The 14,082-nt window shown below is 37.5% G+C and overlaps 2 protein-coding genes across 3 annotated transcripts; one reads left to right on the top strand and one right to left on the bottom strand.

Moving 5' to 3' along the window:
• The first annotated feature begins 3,977 nt into the window (after positions 1 to 3,977).
• On the top strand, positions 3,978 to 8,664 carry LOC126603963 (squalene monooxygenase SE1-like). Its single transcript, XM_050270990.1, has 8 exons — positions 3,978 to 4,474; positions 6,300 to 6,411; positions 6,568 to 6,742; positions 6,920 to 7,088; positions 7,227 to 7,445; positions 7,558 to 7,833; positions 7,944 to 8,222; positions 8,319 to 8,664. The coding sequence occupies exons 1-8, from the start codon at positions 4,229 to 4,231 to the stop codon at positions 8,457 to 8,459; spliced, it is 1,617 nt and encodes a 538-aa protein (XP_050126947.1). The 5' UTR covers positions 3,978 to 4,228; the 3' UTR covers positions 8,460 to 8,664.
• A 512-nt stretch (positions 8,665 to 9,176) lies between these two features.
• On the bottom strand, positions 9,177 to 12,241 carry LOC126603964 (uncharacterized). Of its 2 annotated transcripts, XM_050270991.1 has the most exons (7): positions 11,854 to 12,241; positions 11,697 to 11,738; positions 11,351 to 11,476; positions 10,806 to 11,041; positions 10,108 to 10,144; positions 9,688 to 9,745; positions 9,177 to 9,602 (listed from the first exon to the last, which is right to left on the bottom strand). In XM_050270991.1, exons 1-7 carry the CDS (start codon positions 12,004 to 12,006, stop codon positions 9,532 to 9,534), a joined length of 723 nt encoding a protein of 240 aa, XP_050126948.1. In that variant the 5' UTR covers positions 12,007 to 12,241; the 3' UTR covers positions 9,177 to 9,531. The 2 variants fall into 2 exon arrangements, with proteins under 2 accessions (XP_050126948.1, XP_050126949.1); XM_050270992.1 differs by lacking the exon at positions 11,697 to 11,738 and having other exon boundaries at positions 11,854 to 12,240.
• Between the last annotated feature and the right edge of the window lie 1,841 nt (positions 12,242 to 14,082).

Below are 14,082 nucleotides of genomic sequence, written 5' to 3'. Positions count from 1 at the left end.
TGAAAGGCTTTGAGAGTGTAAAAACTGAATGGGAACTACTATGCAGTTTGAGAATTAAATGTGCTAAACGTGGTGATTCTTCCTCCCACGTTATTATTATTATTATTTTTAAAATTTTAAATTTAATTTTATCTAATTATTTTATCTTTTTGCCTTTAATTATCTGATACGTTTTTGTGACACACCCCGATCCGAAATGTCCACTGGGACTCCGAATCGAGCTATATTGGCCGTCACCTGGAAGGTGACGAAGCCATAAAGTGATGATAAAGAAAGATGCGAATAAATTTAAACCTAAAGGTGCCTAAATAACAGAGTGCACTGTGCGTGGGTATGAACCCAAATCACACGTGATGTCAGAGCATAGTCAAGTACAGCAATGTAGGTAGAAACCATACCCACAAAAGTAGCCATCTTAACAGGGACATGCCACGAATCCTCGTCGATAAGGAACTTTGCTACTAGAACCTGGAGGGGCACAAAACAGAAAACGTAAGTGGGCGAAAATAAAGCTTTTCAAGAATATCTCATTTATCAACATTCATAACCCCTCGCTGAAAACCTGTATACTTTCCTAGAAAATAATTTATATAACCATATATATCAGCAAATATCTCAAATCACAATCCTTTAACACTTTTCAGAAAATATGCCATGCAATGCATCGAAACATAATATGGATGCATCAATATAAATCAGGTGAAATGATAAATCAACCGGAGACCCTGCAGCTGGTCTTGTACGGTTAATTTTATAGCTCAATATCCAATCCAACCGGAGTCACCAACTGTGACCTGTACGGCACTACTCTGCACATAAATCGGAACTACCTAAAGTAGTCTGTACGACAAGAATGGTGTAAGAATACGCTATAGTGCTTCTCATCAACAACTGTATAATAATCTAAAGTCACCTACAGTCGGAACCACCTCTCATGGTCTGTACGACATGTCGGAACCCTCTATTGGTCTGTACGACATGCACCTATTTGGATCCAAGGTGAGCGTATGGTGCGGGGTGAATAATATAAGCACTAACACCAGGGGTGCAGGTTATGAGCTCTCAACACAAATCACATCGTCATTAATTCATATAAACAATATAAACTCACCTAATACTCACATGTGCGTCCACAACACCATTTCATATATATGCATCAAATACTAATTCATATATTTCATGTATATGTATGCATGGCATTTTAAAACATGCTTTATGCATGGCATTTTAAAACATGCTTTATGCATGGCATTTTAAAACATGCTTTCATTTAAATCCGATTTCTGGGAAAATCAATAGTATATAGGTATATATAGAAAAAAAATGCCCACTCACCTGGGGTCCGCGCTACGACTCCCTAACATCAGAACCAAGGCGTCCCAAACGCTCGGAGCCTAAAACAGTTATTAAACCACGTCTCAAAACTCTTATCCATAGAATATGAAATTCACATAACACACATCCACAAGGGTATTCAAGAATAATGCAAGACCCGTTGATCAAAGGTTAACCGTCGACTAAGTTCGACGGTAGGGTCATAACCCCACATAACTCAATCTGAAAGATCCACAACTCAGATTTCCAATCCGTCACTTTCCAAGATACAGATTAAGCTTCTAGAACAACATACTAAAATTTCGTTATGATCTGACGGTTGGATCTCCGCCAATTTTCAAAACTGAGTGGCGGTTAACCTTTTATTTTATGAACTTACAAATCCAATTCGGGAAGATCCATACGTCAGATTTCCAATCTGTAAGTTCCTACATTCTTCAAATATTACGTACTACTACGTATCAAAGTTTGGTGACGATCCAACGGTTGGATCGTCGATTGACCTTTTGGCCTAACCATGAATCGTATCGAAATTAAGTCCAAATGATCAACCAACGTTAAGCCACTATCAAAACTGAACTCATGACATCAAATATAGCTTAAAAATAACATTGGTAGCCCACTGGCCACGTGCCACCGCACGCGCTGCCGTGGGTGGCGGTCGGCCGCCCCAGTTCGCCGGAAAATCTAACTATTTCCAAAAATTACCAAAATTTACATAAATGAAGATCTCAATGAGTAGAGCAACTTTCATACCTGTGGCCAAGGCCTCCAATTTCAACAAAACCCGTCGGAAACCCTAGAATTTGGGTGTGCTTAATCCGTCCTCAAATCAACTCTGTCGTCCCAACCATTGCTTGGGCTTTGTTCTAGGCCTTAAGAGGATGCCATGGGTGGTGGCAATTGAAAGAAATTGCTTCGGGATTGGGTGATTCGAAGCCAAGGCCGCCGCACCCCTTTCTTGCGGTTTTCTCTATTTTTAAAACCAAATCTCTCCAAATTTGAGATGGAATGGATAGAGGAAGGGTTCTAGAGTGTTTCCCATGAGGTTTCTTGAAGCAATTCACCGGAAAAACGGGTGGAAATCATCGAAATTACACATGGGTGCCGACCGGGTCAAGAACGAGCCAAAGGGATCCGGCCGATCCCCAGCGCCACTCTCTCCCTTCTTTCCTCCTTTCCCTGATTCTGATTGGTTAGTCTCTCTCTCTCTTCTCCCAATTCGGCCAGCTCCCTCTCATTTCTCTCCCGGAGCTCCTGCATCTCTTCCTCTGGTTGGGCAGCTAGCCCAATCTCTTCTTCTTCCTCTTCTTTTTCTTTCTTTCCTTTCCATCCGCACCATCCATTTCTTCTTCTTTAAATATGGGCCATCCAAATAGCACACCAGATTTTATAAAGGAAGAATCCATATTTTCTGAAAATAATAAAATTTATCAAATTTCAAACTTTAATAACTTCTTCATTATAGCTCCAAATCACGAACCGCTTGCGCCCACACGTCCGTAGTGACGAGTATTACGAGGATAGGCCAAGAAAGAAATTCTTAGGTGACACGACACCGTAAATAATCTCAGTCAACACACGTGTCTCGAAAGGCAATTTCGTAAAATCACTTAATAAAATTATAAAAAATCAATATTTTCCGGGATGGACTGTCACATTTTGTACCAAAATGTCCTTGTAGATTATAACCCTTTTGATGTTGGTAGTTGTAACTTTGTTTTGTTTGGGGGGCTTTTTAGTCCAAAAACCCCTCCTCAATATTATACTGCACCAAATTAGATCCATCAGTACGATGGCTACGGTCCTATGAATAATTTAATATTTATTTTCTCATCTGCACTCTATTTTAAGCGTGATGTACGCATATCTTTCTATCTCACACACATCTTCTCAATTTTGAGTAAAAAACAAAAAATGATCAAATTTGGTTTGGGTAATATCAGGTGACTATCTGTTTAAAACAAAATTTGTAAACTATAGAACATGATTGTTGATGATTTGATTATTACTCAAGTGTTGATTAACGTACTTATTTTCTGATGGTAACATATTACATGGTTTGTAAATGTGCTCTAATAGATTAGTCTATCTAGCATTAATCATTCGATTTAGTTCGTTCTGATTGTCATAATAGGGTTTAAATTTCAGACTAATCAGATGATTATCATAATAAATCCCTTTAAAAAAATGTTAGTCCTATCACATTTTCAATACCACATTTAACCTTTCTAATCGAGATGAACGCATATGTGTTGATGGATCCTACATCTTCAATTTTGATTTTTTTAATTTTTGTTACTCCAAATAACAAATGGAATATATAATAGTGAATCACCGTGGGGTTCTCTCTTCCAATTCTCCTCTCATTTCCTTGTCTCTTCTCACATTTTTAAATTTTGTTTTTCTCTTTGTATGTATAAGTAGATGCAAGATATTGACGTGATTTAATCGTGACTGTGAGGAAAAGAAAGAAAAAAATCAATACTCCAAACATTAAAGGGTCCCAATCCGCGCGGTTAAAGCCAAAACACACTCACGTGGGCCGTGGCGCAGCAGGTTAGAATAGAATCCAACAAAACGCATCGTATTTCGCATCAGCAGCACAGCTGTATGCATATGTCGTCGTGGTGGTGACCTGTGGCTGTGGGTAGGCCGAGGCCCTGTTAAACGTTGGACACGGCATCTCGTGGCTCCGTTGTAAACTTGTAACAAACCCAAACAAACGGTTACAAAACACTCAAAAGGCAATTCGCCAGCGCAGAGACTGCCGAATATTCCACAAAACCGGAGAGAGAGCGAGACTGTGTGTGTGAGCCGCGGCATCCATAAAAGGCCGCGCACACGCACAGAGAGAAATTGAGGGAGGGAGAAGCGTCGTTGTTTGGGAGGAATGGCGGATCAGTACTTGCTCGGATGGATCTTCGCCACCGTGCTGGGCGTCGTGTTTCTTTACAGAGCGCTGGCGAAGAGGAGCGACGAGAAAGGGAGAGGTTTGGTGGAGGAGGAGAATAGGAGCGAGTGCGTGAAGAGCGTGATGGTCTCCAACGGAGAATGCAGATCCACTGACGGCGACGTCGACGTCATCATCGTCGGTGCGGGTGTCGCCGGCGCCGCTCTCGCTCACACTCTCGGCAAGGTGAGCGAAATTGAAAATGCTTAATTGAATTGCATCTCTGGTTTGCTTGCATTTTCTCAGGAAACAAACAACAAACACATTTTTGCTTCCATTTTCTCGGGAAACAAACACATTTTGATTTAATTTTTGTGGTTATTTAAATCAATGTGGAATTGTGATTGCCAAGCACGCGTTTGAATTCGCCTGAATTGGAAAGGAAAACAAAAAAATTGACGCTCCAGAAAAGGTTGTTTCGGTTTTTTGATTTAATATATTATAATTTAATTCTACATTGACATCAACCAACACATGCATATTCATATGGAAGCATTATGCAGACTTACTCTAATAACCTTGTTGAACAAGCATTAGATTTAACAAACAAAAATCCTGCTTAATGAGTTTCTTAATCATGCTGAATTATGAACGAAGATGCGGTATTCGATTTGGTTTTCGAGTCTCTGATAAGGTTATTGTATCACTCAAATAGTTACGTTCAAACGTTACGTTATGCACATATTGCTTGTGGATTTTTTATGCTGCATTGGTAAAATTGTAAGTGGTTTATTAATTTAAAATGCATCCGACCGAGCGATTTTCTTGTTTGAAGTTACCATTAGTAGTATGACATTTGATTGGATCAAGCCTGTTATTTTTTATTTTATTTTGGAGACTGATCAAGCCTGTTATTTAGTCGAATTCGTACGGGTATAATCTCAAGGATATATATTTAAAAAAAACTAATAAAAATGATTTGAAAAATTTGAGTTTTAACAAAAAGAAAAAAAAAATAAAGGGTAAAGTGAATAGTACCAAAATTGACTTTTAGTGTAAAAATGTGATTTTTTATTAAAATAAACAATATCAGAAACTTTTCGTTAAAATTCTTTATATTTTTCACAAGCTTTTGAGATTTCTTGTTTAGAGTAGTCATTGTTTTAAACATTACTTTTTGAATAGATATTAATTAGTTTAATTTACTTTTAAGTCCTTTATTGTCTAGTAAGGACTTTTTATCGTAGAGGACGGAATGGGTGTAGGTAGAACCACTCTGCATAAGTTGTCAAAAGTAGATTCCCTAAATTTGAAGAGTCTAATGCGACATAGCAAAGAAGAATAATGGTGACTCAGTAATCCATTTGCTAACATTTCCAGGACCAAGGATTCTCTCTGGATCCTCAAGTTCGTTCATCGTATAATCGTATATCGTACGGTCATTTTTCTTGAGCTACTGTTCATGTTTAATTTAAAATAAAAATATTTAAAATAATTTTTTACCGCGCGATGTATGATGAAAGAACATGATTTGAGAATCCGGAAAGGATCCTCATTCCATTTCCTGGTCCTGTAATTAGCGTAATTACAAGGGCCTGCAGTTTTTTGAGATTTGTCTTACTGACCAAATTCAAGCTTAACATTGTGGATCATGGATTGAAAAAATTAAGGAAAACTAATGAAAAAGACTTGAAAACTTTGAGTTTTAACTATAAGGACAAAATAAAGAGTAAAATGAATAGTACCAGAATTGACTTTTTAGTGTAAAAATATGGTTTTTCGTTAAAGTGAACAGTACCATGAACTTTTCGTTAAAGTTCCCAAAAAATTAAGATGTGATGCACTTTGCAGTTAATTTTCTTGTTTATATTGTTCAATTTACCCTTTTTTTTTTATAAAAAATGTTGTATCCTTACTTCGAAAGATTGTCAAAACTTTTTAAAGCTATAGCTAAGATGCTGTAAGGGAGATGCAATTTGGCCTAGGCTTGGCTTGTTTTTCTTTTACCTGTTTAGATTCTAGTGTCAATTCTTTTCCTTTTGAAAATTGATCAAAGTACTTCAAACTGCAGGATGGACGTCGGGTGCATGTGATTGAACGAGACTTGACAGAGCCAGACCGAATTGTTGGTGAATTACTACAACCTGGAGGCTACCTTAAATTAATTGAGCTGGGACTTGAAGGTAAACTCATTTTAACTTTTTTACCATTGAGATTTATATGTTATGCAGCCATTTCAGTTCGTTAATGAATGTTGGAATTGATAATGATTATTTTGTTTTCCTTAAATTACATAAGAAATCATTAGTTAATAAACTTCAAATTGTTTCTGACTGCAGATTGTGTGGAGCAAATTGATGCTCAGCGGGTTTTTGGATATGCTCTTTTCAAGGATGGGAAAAATACTAGATTGTCTTATCCCTTGGAGAAATTTCACTCAGATGTGTCTGGGAGGAGCTTTCACAATGGCCGTTTCATACAGAGAATGAGGGAGAAGGCTGCAACTCTTCCCAAGTACATCCTTTCTCCCTTGGTTGATAACTTGATACAAATTAATGTTGGTTTCTTCTAGTGTTTGTTTCTTCTTGTTGACTCGGTGGCGAGTTTTATGTGCTAATGTTCAATACATTTCTTTCTTTGAAGACTTTCTGTTCACTAGTTATGCTTTCTTTTTTCTTTTATATTCTATAGTGTGCGATTGGAGCAAGGAACGGTTACTTCACTGCTTGAAGAAAAGGGAACAATTAAAGGTGTGCAATACAAGACTAAAACTGGCGAAGAGATGACCGCATATGCACCTCTTACTGTTGTTTGTGATGGCTGTTTCTCCAACTTGCGTCGCACTCTTTGTGATCCTAAGGTGAGGTTTGGATATTAAGGCTGTGATATCATTATATTTGTCTGCAAAGTAACTCAAAGCAGAATTAAGATTCAACTTTTCTTGTTAATGTCTAGCAGCTCCCGTCAACTTCTTATTTGTTAATTTTGTGTTCTGCAGGTGGATGTGCCTTCTTGTTTTGTTGGGTTGGTTCTGGAGAATTGCAATCTTCCACATGCTAATCACGGACATGTTATATTAGCAGACCCTTCTCCTATTTTGTTCTATAAAATCAGTAGCACAGAGGTTCGCTGTCTGGTTGATGTACCTGGACAAAAAGTTCCCTCCATTTCAAATGGTGAAATGGCAAAGTATTTGAAGACTGTGGTGGCTCCTCAGGTACATATCTTATGTTCTGCAGTTTTGTTATGTAACGTTTGTTTTCTCTGCACTTTGCATACCCGTTAAATCCAGGATTTTGATTAAAGTTTTCTCTGCTCTCTTATTGCAGATTCCCCCTCAAATTTATGATTCCTTCGTAGCTGCAGTGGATAAGGGTACCATAAGGACAATGCCAAATAGAAGCATGCCCGCCGCTCCCTACCCAACTCCTGGAGCTCTATTGATGGGGGATGCATTCAACATGCGCCACCCTCTGACAGGCGGAGGAATGACTGTGGCCTTGTCTGATATTGTTGTGCTGCGGAATCTTCTTAAGCCTTTGGGCAACCTAAATGATCCATCTACACTGTCCAAATATCTGGAATCCTTCTACACTCTTCGCAAGGTAAGTTGTAAAAAAGTTTAATAATTTTCTGGGGTTTTAAAACAGGATGTTCTGCGTTTTTTGTAATCTAAAGTTTGGCTCACTTTCTGTAAAATCTTCCAATTTTGCAGCCAGTGGCATCCACAATAAATACATTGGCAGGTGCCCTTTACAAGGTCTTTTCTTCTTCACCTGATCAAGCAAGGAAGGAAATGCGCCAGGCTTGCTTTGACTATCTAAGTCTCGGAGGTGTATTCTCTACAGGACCAGTCTCTCTGCTTTCGGGGTTGAACCCTCGCCCCTTGAGTTTGGTTCTCCATTTCTTTGCCGTTGCAGTGTATGGTGTTGGTCGTCTGTTGCTGCCATTTCCATCACCTAAACGCGCCTGGATTGGAGCCAGATTAATTTCTGTATGTATTAAACTGTTTCTTCCCCTTCTCCGTAAAAGACTTATCCGGGATATGCTTCGTAATTGATTTCTGATTATACGATTGTCTCCGCTGCAGAGTGCCTCAGGAATCATATTCCCCATAATCAAGGCGGAAGGAGTTCGACAAATGTTTTTCCCCGCAACTGTTCCGGCATATTACAGAGCACCCGTCTCAAGCGAGAAGCAGCTGAAAAAGACTGAAGGTTGCGTAAACTGATGGTACCGCGCTGTTGGAAGAGGATTTTCCGATGGGCACCGCTCCCGGCCATTCCTCATTTGCAGTTGAGGGGAAGGTGAATGCAAAAAAACAGAAAGATTTGTTGTAGCAACCGCAGATTTTTTTTTAGGACTCGTTCTTTCTATGTGTTCATACCTTTATTTTTTTTCAAGTACATAATGGAAGATTCAAAATCCATGCATCATTTCTTGCACCTGAGGTCCGAAGTTTGACTTCTCCCTCCCTCGATATTTGCTTGTATCGCAAGAAAAAAATCCATAAAAATAAACAACACTTCTAATGGCCAATAAACGTGAGTATGCTCGTTTGGATGTGTTTTATAAATAACTAAAAACGTTTTTAGAGAAAATGTTTTAGGATTCCAAAAGCACTTAAAGTGCTTTCTGCAAGAAGCATCAGTTATGTGCTTCTTTCAGGAAGCACTTCAAGCGCTTTTTCAGGATTTACTTGCATTTTTATTAAACATTGGTTTTAAAAATATTTTCACCAAAAGCACTTTCAGTCATTTTAAAAACACATCCAAACGAATCAGGATTTACTTGCATCTTTACTAAAAATTGGTTTTAAAAATATTTTCATCAAAAGCACTTTCAGTCATTTTAAAAACACATCCAAACGAATCAGGATTTTCACCAAAAATACTTTCAGTCATTTTAAAAGCACATCCAACGAATGTAAACCACTGGAGACATGAAGTAGAACTGAATTATATGTACCTTATATAATGTGGAAAATTGTTAAAATCAAATTATGTTACAACAAAAGGCTATAGTATGAATGCATAATATGTTCTCCAAATACATAGCCCCTTTGCTTTTTATGCCGGTATACAAAAAAAAAAAACGGCGAATTATTCCCGTATGATACAACATTAGAAACAAACTTTCAAATTCCATCTCGAAAGGGCGGAAGATTAACCTACTCGGAGATTATGTTTAATCTGTTAACTAATGTACGGCAAAGGAATGTAGAAGTGCCAAGTTGAATACCGCACAACCTCAGCGTGCTTCAACTTCGCCAAAATGTCAGCTGTATCAGCCAGTTCACTCACTCAGTTCCCCCTCTCTTTCTTTATTGCCTCATACGACGTCATTACCTCTTTAAACTTTGCTTCAGCAGCCTCTGCATCAAAATTCATAAAACAAACTTCAATGCGAAGCAATGTCACCGGCTTACTAGAATTCGGTAATGTGCCCATAATACCCACCTTTGTTGTTTTGGTTCTGGTCGGGGTGAAACTGCTTCGCCTTGGTCCTAAATGCTGTCTGCGAGACTGAAGTTATTACCATTGCCAATGCAAGAATACAACATAATAGAAGCAAAAATGACTCGGTAAACGGTTTTTTCAACACAGCATATGGTTCTAACCATCCCATGTTTTACCATACATCAGTCCACCGTATTTACACCGTTGTCATTCGGAAGACAAATGTTATATTTACAGGAAAATGTAGCAAGTCAATCACGCATTTCCGCAGCAATAAAAGAACATGATACACAACCAACACACTCTAAACTAGTCAACTTAGAGATAGTCGTAGGAGTAATAGGGGAACGAGGGGCAAACACATTTTCTTTTGGAAAAGCACTTCACATATAAACAGTATGCAAAAACGTGGGGAAATACCTTAATCTCCGCATCCGAGTAAGGTGCCTTTCTAAACCTGTTGAAAAAAGAAGAGAAGTAAAAATCTCAAGTTTATTGTTTGTTATTGATCGGATTGAATTATCATGCAAACGCATGTCCAGCAGACCTCATCTTCAGGACATTACATCTTAAAATAAAAGATACACAGGAACGAAGATCACAGATTTATTCCAATTTTATGAAGTGAAACTTTATCTGTTTCAGAATGGCACACATCTTGCTTCACTTCCGCTTAAATTGCTTGAATCTAAAAAATATCGTTGACATAGATAGGTTTGGCCTCCTAGCAACATATTTGCAAAACTCCATAAATTTGAGTAGAGTGCTATTCCAACACAAGATAACTAATTGTGTACTGAAGTCCAAATTTATAAAACAACCAACAAAGATTCAGGACATGGGAATGGATAATCTACTATTTCTAGCCGCTAGCTACAATCAACGAAACTGTATCTATCGTATTGTTAAATACCACAAGAAGAGAGGGAAATTAGTATGAAAGCTTAGAAGTTCCATCAACATTCTGTTCTTCTATCCAACTGCTTTCCTCCAATACAATTAACAAGTTCACCATATTTATTTTCTTAAAACTACAGCTGACAGGAAGTTCATAAGAAAACAAAAGTGAGGAAATGATTACGATAAAGCGATTAGGTTTCTGCAAACACTAGCTTTACCTGTCAAGGCCTAAAACTGAGTAGTGATGTGATAACAAATAGTTGGCATTTTCTCTAGGAGTTTCCCTGTAGTTACTCCTCCTGTCTTTAAAGGATGTATCAGTCTTCCAATACCAATCCTCTCGCTGGAATTGCTGATGATATCCACCTTGACTGTTTTCCCTCCAGCTCTCATAGGTCCTTTTGTGTTTGTTCCTCTCTCTATTGAAAACATTTTGCATACGCCTAATACGTTCCTACATAAGATAGAAAAATCATGATGAAAATCTCGATTCAAGTCAACTTAGTAATGTCACTAAGAACTCTAAAATTGGAATTGAAAATATCAAATTCAGAGCTGAGAGCCTGAGAAGGTTTTTGTGCCGCAAGTGACGACTAGGCAAAACTGCAGTTATAGTAAGTGGCCAGAAAAATGCACTCTCAGAGTTAAAATACTAGATTAGAGCCACAATTTTTTAATCAGGTTTCTTACAATCAAGCGTGCTAACTAATCAAAAGATGCCGAAAAGAAAATCGAAAAACAACACACAAGAGCTATAACTCACCACTCTCTCCATTTCTTCTTCATACTCCTCTTGCATCCGACGGTTATATCTTTTCCATGCTTCCTCCTGAAAAGCTGTCCGGAATGAATTGCCACTTCCTCTCCCTGTCGACGGTGATCTGAACAACTTTTTCATGCAACAGACATGGTCAGCTCCAAGTACTACTAACTTACCCACACATTAATTTCTACAAAGAAAGAAATGCATCACTTTCAATAAGGACTTGCATCTACATTAACTACGTTCTCTTCTCCATTTCAAGCTTTGAATTTTCGGTTCTCAAGTAACGAAAAGGTTTCGAATTTATTAAAATCGACGATAAACCCATTACTCAAATGATATCTACCTGTGTATACACCCAATCAACAGTCCTACGGAGCTGAGAAACCTGCCAAATTCCCACACAATTCTCAATTCTCAATTCCTCTCCGCCATTACTGCTGCAGATTGGACTCGCATTCGAACCGAAAGCAAAATATAGGAATGAAGAGATGTGAACTTACGGCGAGAGTGGTGGCGGTGGCGCCAATTAGACCAAACACCAGAATCCCCCAAATCTTCATGTCTTCCTCTTTTGCCTCATACGGTCTTCCCGGCGGCGTCCACGGCCCTTTCCTATTCCTACTCCGATCACCGTCGTCGTCGCCGCCGCCCATTTTCCTGAAATTCTCAAACTTTGGGTATCGAATTCAGCAATCCTCACTTTTCGCAGACTGTAAATGCTCAGGAAACCCAGCAACCATGGTTGGGGTTTTTCCCCTTCTTCTTTGCTCTTCAAAAGCAGAAAGATTGGACTTTTCACGAATTGTATTGGCTTTACACCGCCTTTGAATACGACTTTCTCTCGATTCTCAACGGAAATGGAGATGGGGACGGAGGGACGCCGGACACCTCATTCAGAGAACCCGATCTCCAATCTTTGATGACATGGGCCTATTGATTGGTGGGCCTCATGATGATGGCTCAATAGGCCCAACTAATTATTAGTAAGAAACAAAATGAAAAGTTTTAGCAATTCTGTCAAATGTGGCTGATGGGCAGTTCGGCTCATGAGCCCAACAAGTCCAAACTAAGGGGATGTATTCAATTGACATTTTGCAGAATTTTAATTCTTTTAATGAATCTAGGGGTATTCAATCAAGATTTTAAATTATTCTCTTAAATTCAAGGTGTCTTCAATTAGAATTTTAAGATATTTAATTAAAATCCTTAGAAATCCGGGTGTATTCAATTAGGATTTTAAAGAAGTTTATAACATTTCAGGTGTATTCAATTAGAAATTGATTTTAAAGAATTTGAGAAAGTTGAGGAATTTGAGGGAATTTGAGAAATTTCGTAGTATATTTTAAGCATCCACAAATCTCACATCTTCCCATGAGATTTCGAGGGAATTAAATCAAAATTTTATATGGAATCTCTACAAATCAATTAAACTCCATAAAAAATCTATGAATTTATAAATCCATTAAAGTTTATCAAATTATCAATTGAATACACCCCCTAATTTTCACCGTCGATCCAGATCGTTAGAGATTCGCACCAAAAAGAAAAACGGAAAGAGATCCTCTTCGGATCTCTACCACCAAAATCATCAAATCAAGTGATCTGAATCTTTGAAATTTTATCTAACAGTAAAAAATTATTTTTTATTATAATTTTTAAAGGATATGGGCCGTTGGATGAAGTATTCAATTGAAAATTGTAGAGATTTTAATAGATTTATAGATCCATGGATTTTTATAGAGTTTAATTGATTTGTAGAGATTCCATCTAAAATTTTGATTTAATTATCTCAAAATTTCATGGAGAGAGGTAAGATTTGTAAATGCTTAAAATACACTACAAAATCTCTTCAATTCCCTATAATTCCTCAATTTTTTGAAATTATTTAAAATCAAATTCTGATTGAATACACCTAGAATGTTATAAATTTCTTTAAAATCCTAATTCAATACAACAGATTTGTAAGAATTTTAATAAACTATATTAAAATCTTGATTAAATACACATTGATTTTCAGAAAATCATTTAAAATCTTAATTGAATACCCATAAATTCATTAAAATAATTAGGGTAAATTACATAGTAGCCCCTCAGGTTTGAGCTCTATTGCAATCTCATACAACATCTTTAAAACATTTCACTTTCATACCTCAAGTACTATTTTATTTCAATTTCATACAACCGTTAGATTTTCCATCCATGGATCTGTTAAATGCTGACGTGGCTGCCACATATATGACACGTGGCTGCCAAATGTCTGCCACGTGGCAAATAAAATAATTTTTTAATTTTTTTTTTAAAAACCTGAAATTGGAAGGAAAAAAAAATGTCCGAACCCAGAAGAAGAAGAAAGAGAAAGAGAAGAAGAAGAAGAAAAAGAAAAAAAAAGAAAAAAGAAAGGGGTCCGAACCCAGAAGAAGGAGGAAGAAGAAGAAAGATGAGGAGGAGGAGGAGGAAGAAGAAGAAGAAGAAGAAAAAAAAAAAAAAAGGGACCGAACCCAGAAAAAGGAGGAAGAAGAAGAAGAGAAGAAGAAGAAGAAGAAGAGAAGAAGAAAGAGGAGGAGGAGGGAGAAGAAGAAGAAAAAAAATAAAATAAATAAGGTCCGAACCCAGAAGAAGAAGAAGAAGAAAGAGAAGAAGAAGAAGAAAAATAAAATAAAATAAAAAAGGAGGTCCGAACCCAGAAGAAGAAGAAGAGAAGAAGAAGAGAAGAAGAAAGAGGAGGAGGA

The sequence above is a fragment of the Malus sylvestris genome, chromosome 15 (genome assembly GCF_916048215.2).
Source record: "Malus sylvestris chromosome 15, drMalSylv7.2, whole genome shotgun sequence".
Lineage (NCBI taxonomy): Eukaryota > Viridiplantae > Streptophyta > Magnoliopsida > Rosales > Rosaceae > Malus > Malus sylvestris.
This window is presented reverse-complemented; position numbering and strand designations above follow the sequence as displayed.

Excerpts from the sequence above, each read along its gene's own strand:
- LOC126603963 (XM_050270990.1), top strand. The coding sequence starts at position 4,229 with ATGGCGGATCAGTACTTGCTCGGATGGATCTTCGCCACCGTGCTGGGC. Across the intron at positions 4,475-6,299 it reads TCGCTCACACTCTCGGCAAG|GATGGACGTCGGGTGCATGT; the intron begins GTGAGCGAAATT and ends TTCAAACTGCAG. Across the intron at positions 7,089-7,226 it reads GCACTCTTTGTGATCCTAAG|GTGGATGTGCCTTCTTGTTT; the intron begins GTGAGGTTTGGA and ends TGTGTTCTGCAG.
- LOC126603964 (XM_050270991.1), bottom strand. The coding sequence starts at position 12,006 with ATGGGCGGCGGCGACGACGACGGTGATCGGAGTAGGAATAGGAAAGGG. Across the intron at positions 11,042-11,350 it reads AAGAAGAAATGGAGAGAGTG|GAACGTATTAGGCGTATGCA; the intron begins GTGAGTTATAGC and ends TATCTTATGTAG. Across the intron at positions 10,145-10,805 it reads TCAGTTTTAGGCCTTGACAG|GTTTAGAAAGGCACCTTACT; the intron begins GTAAAGCTAGTG and ends TTTTTTCAACAG.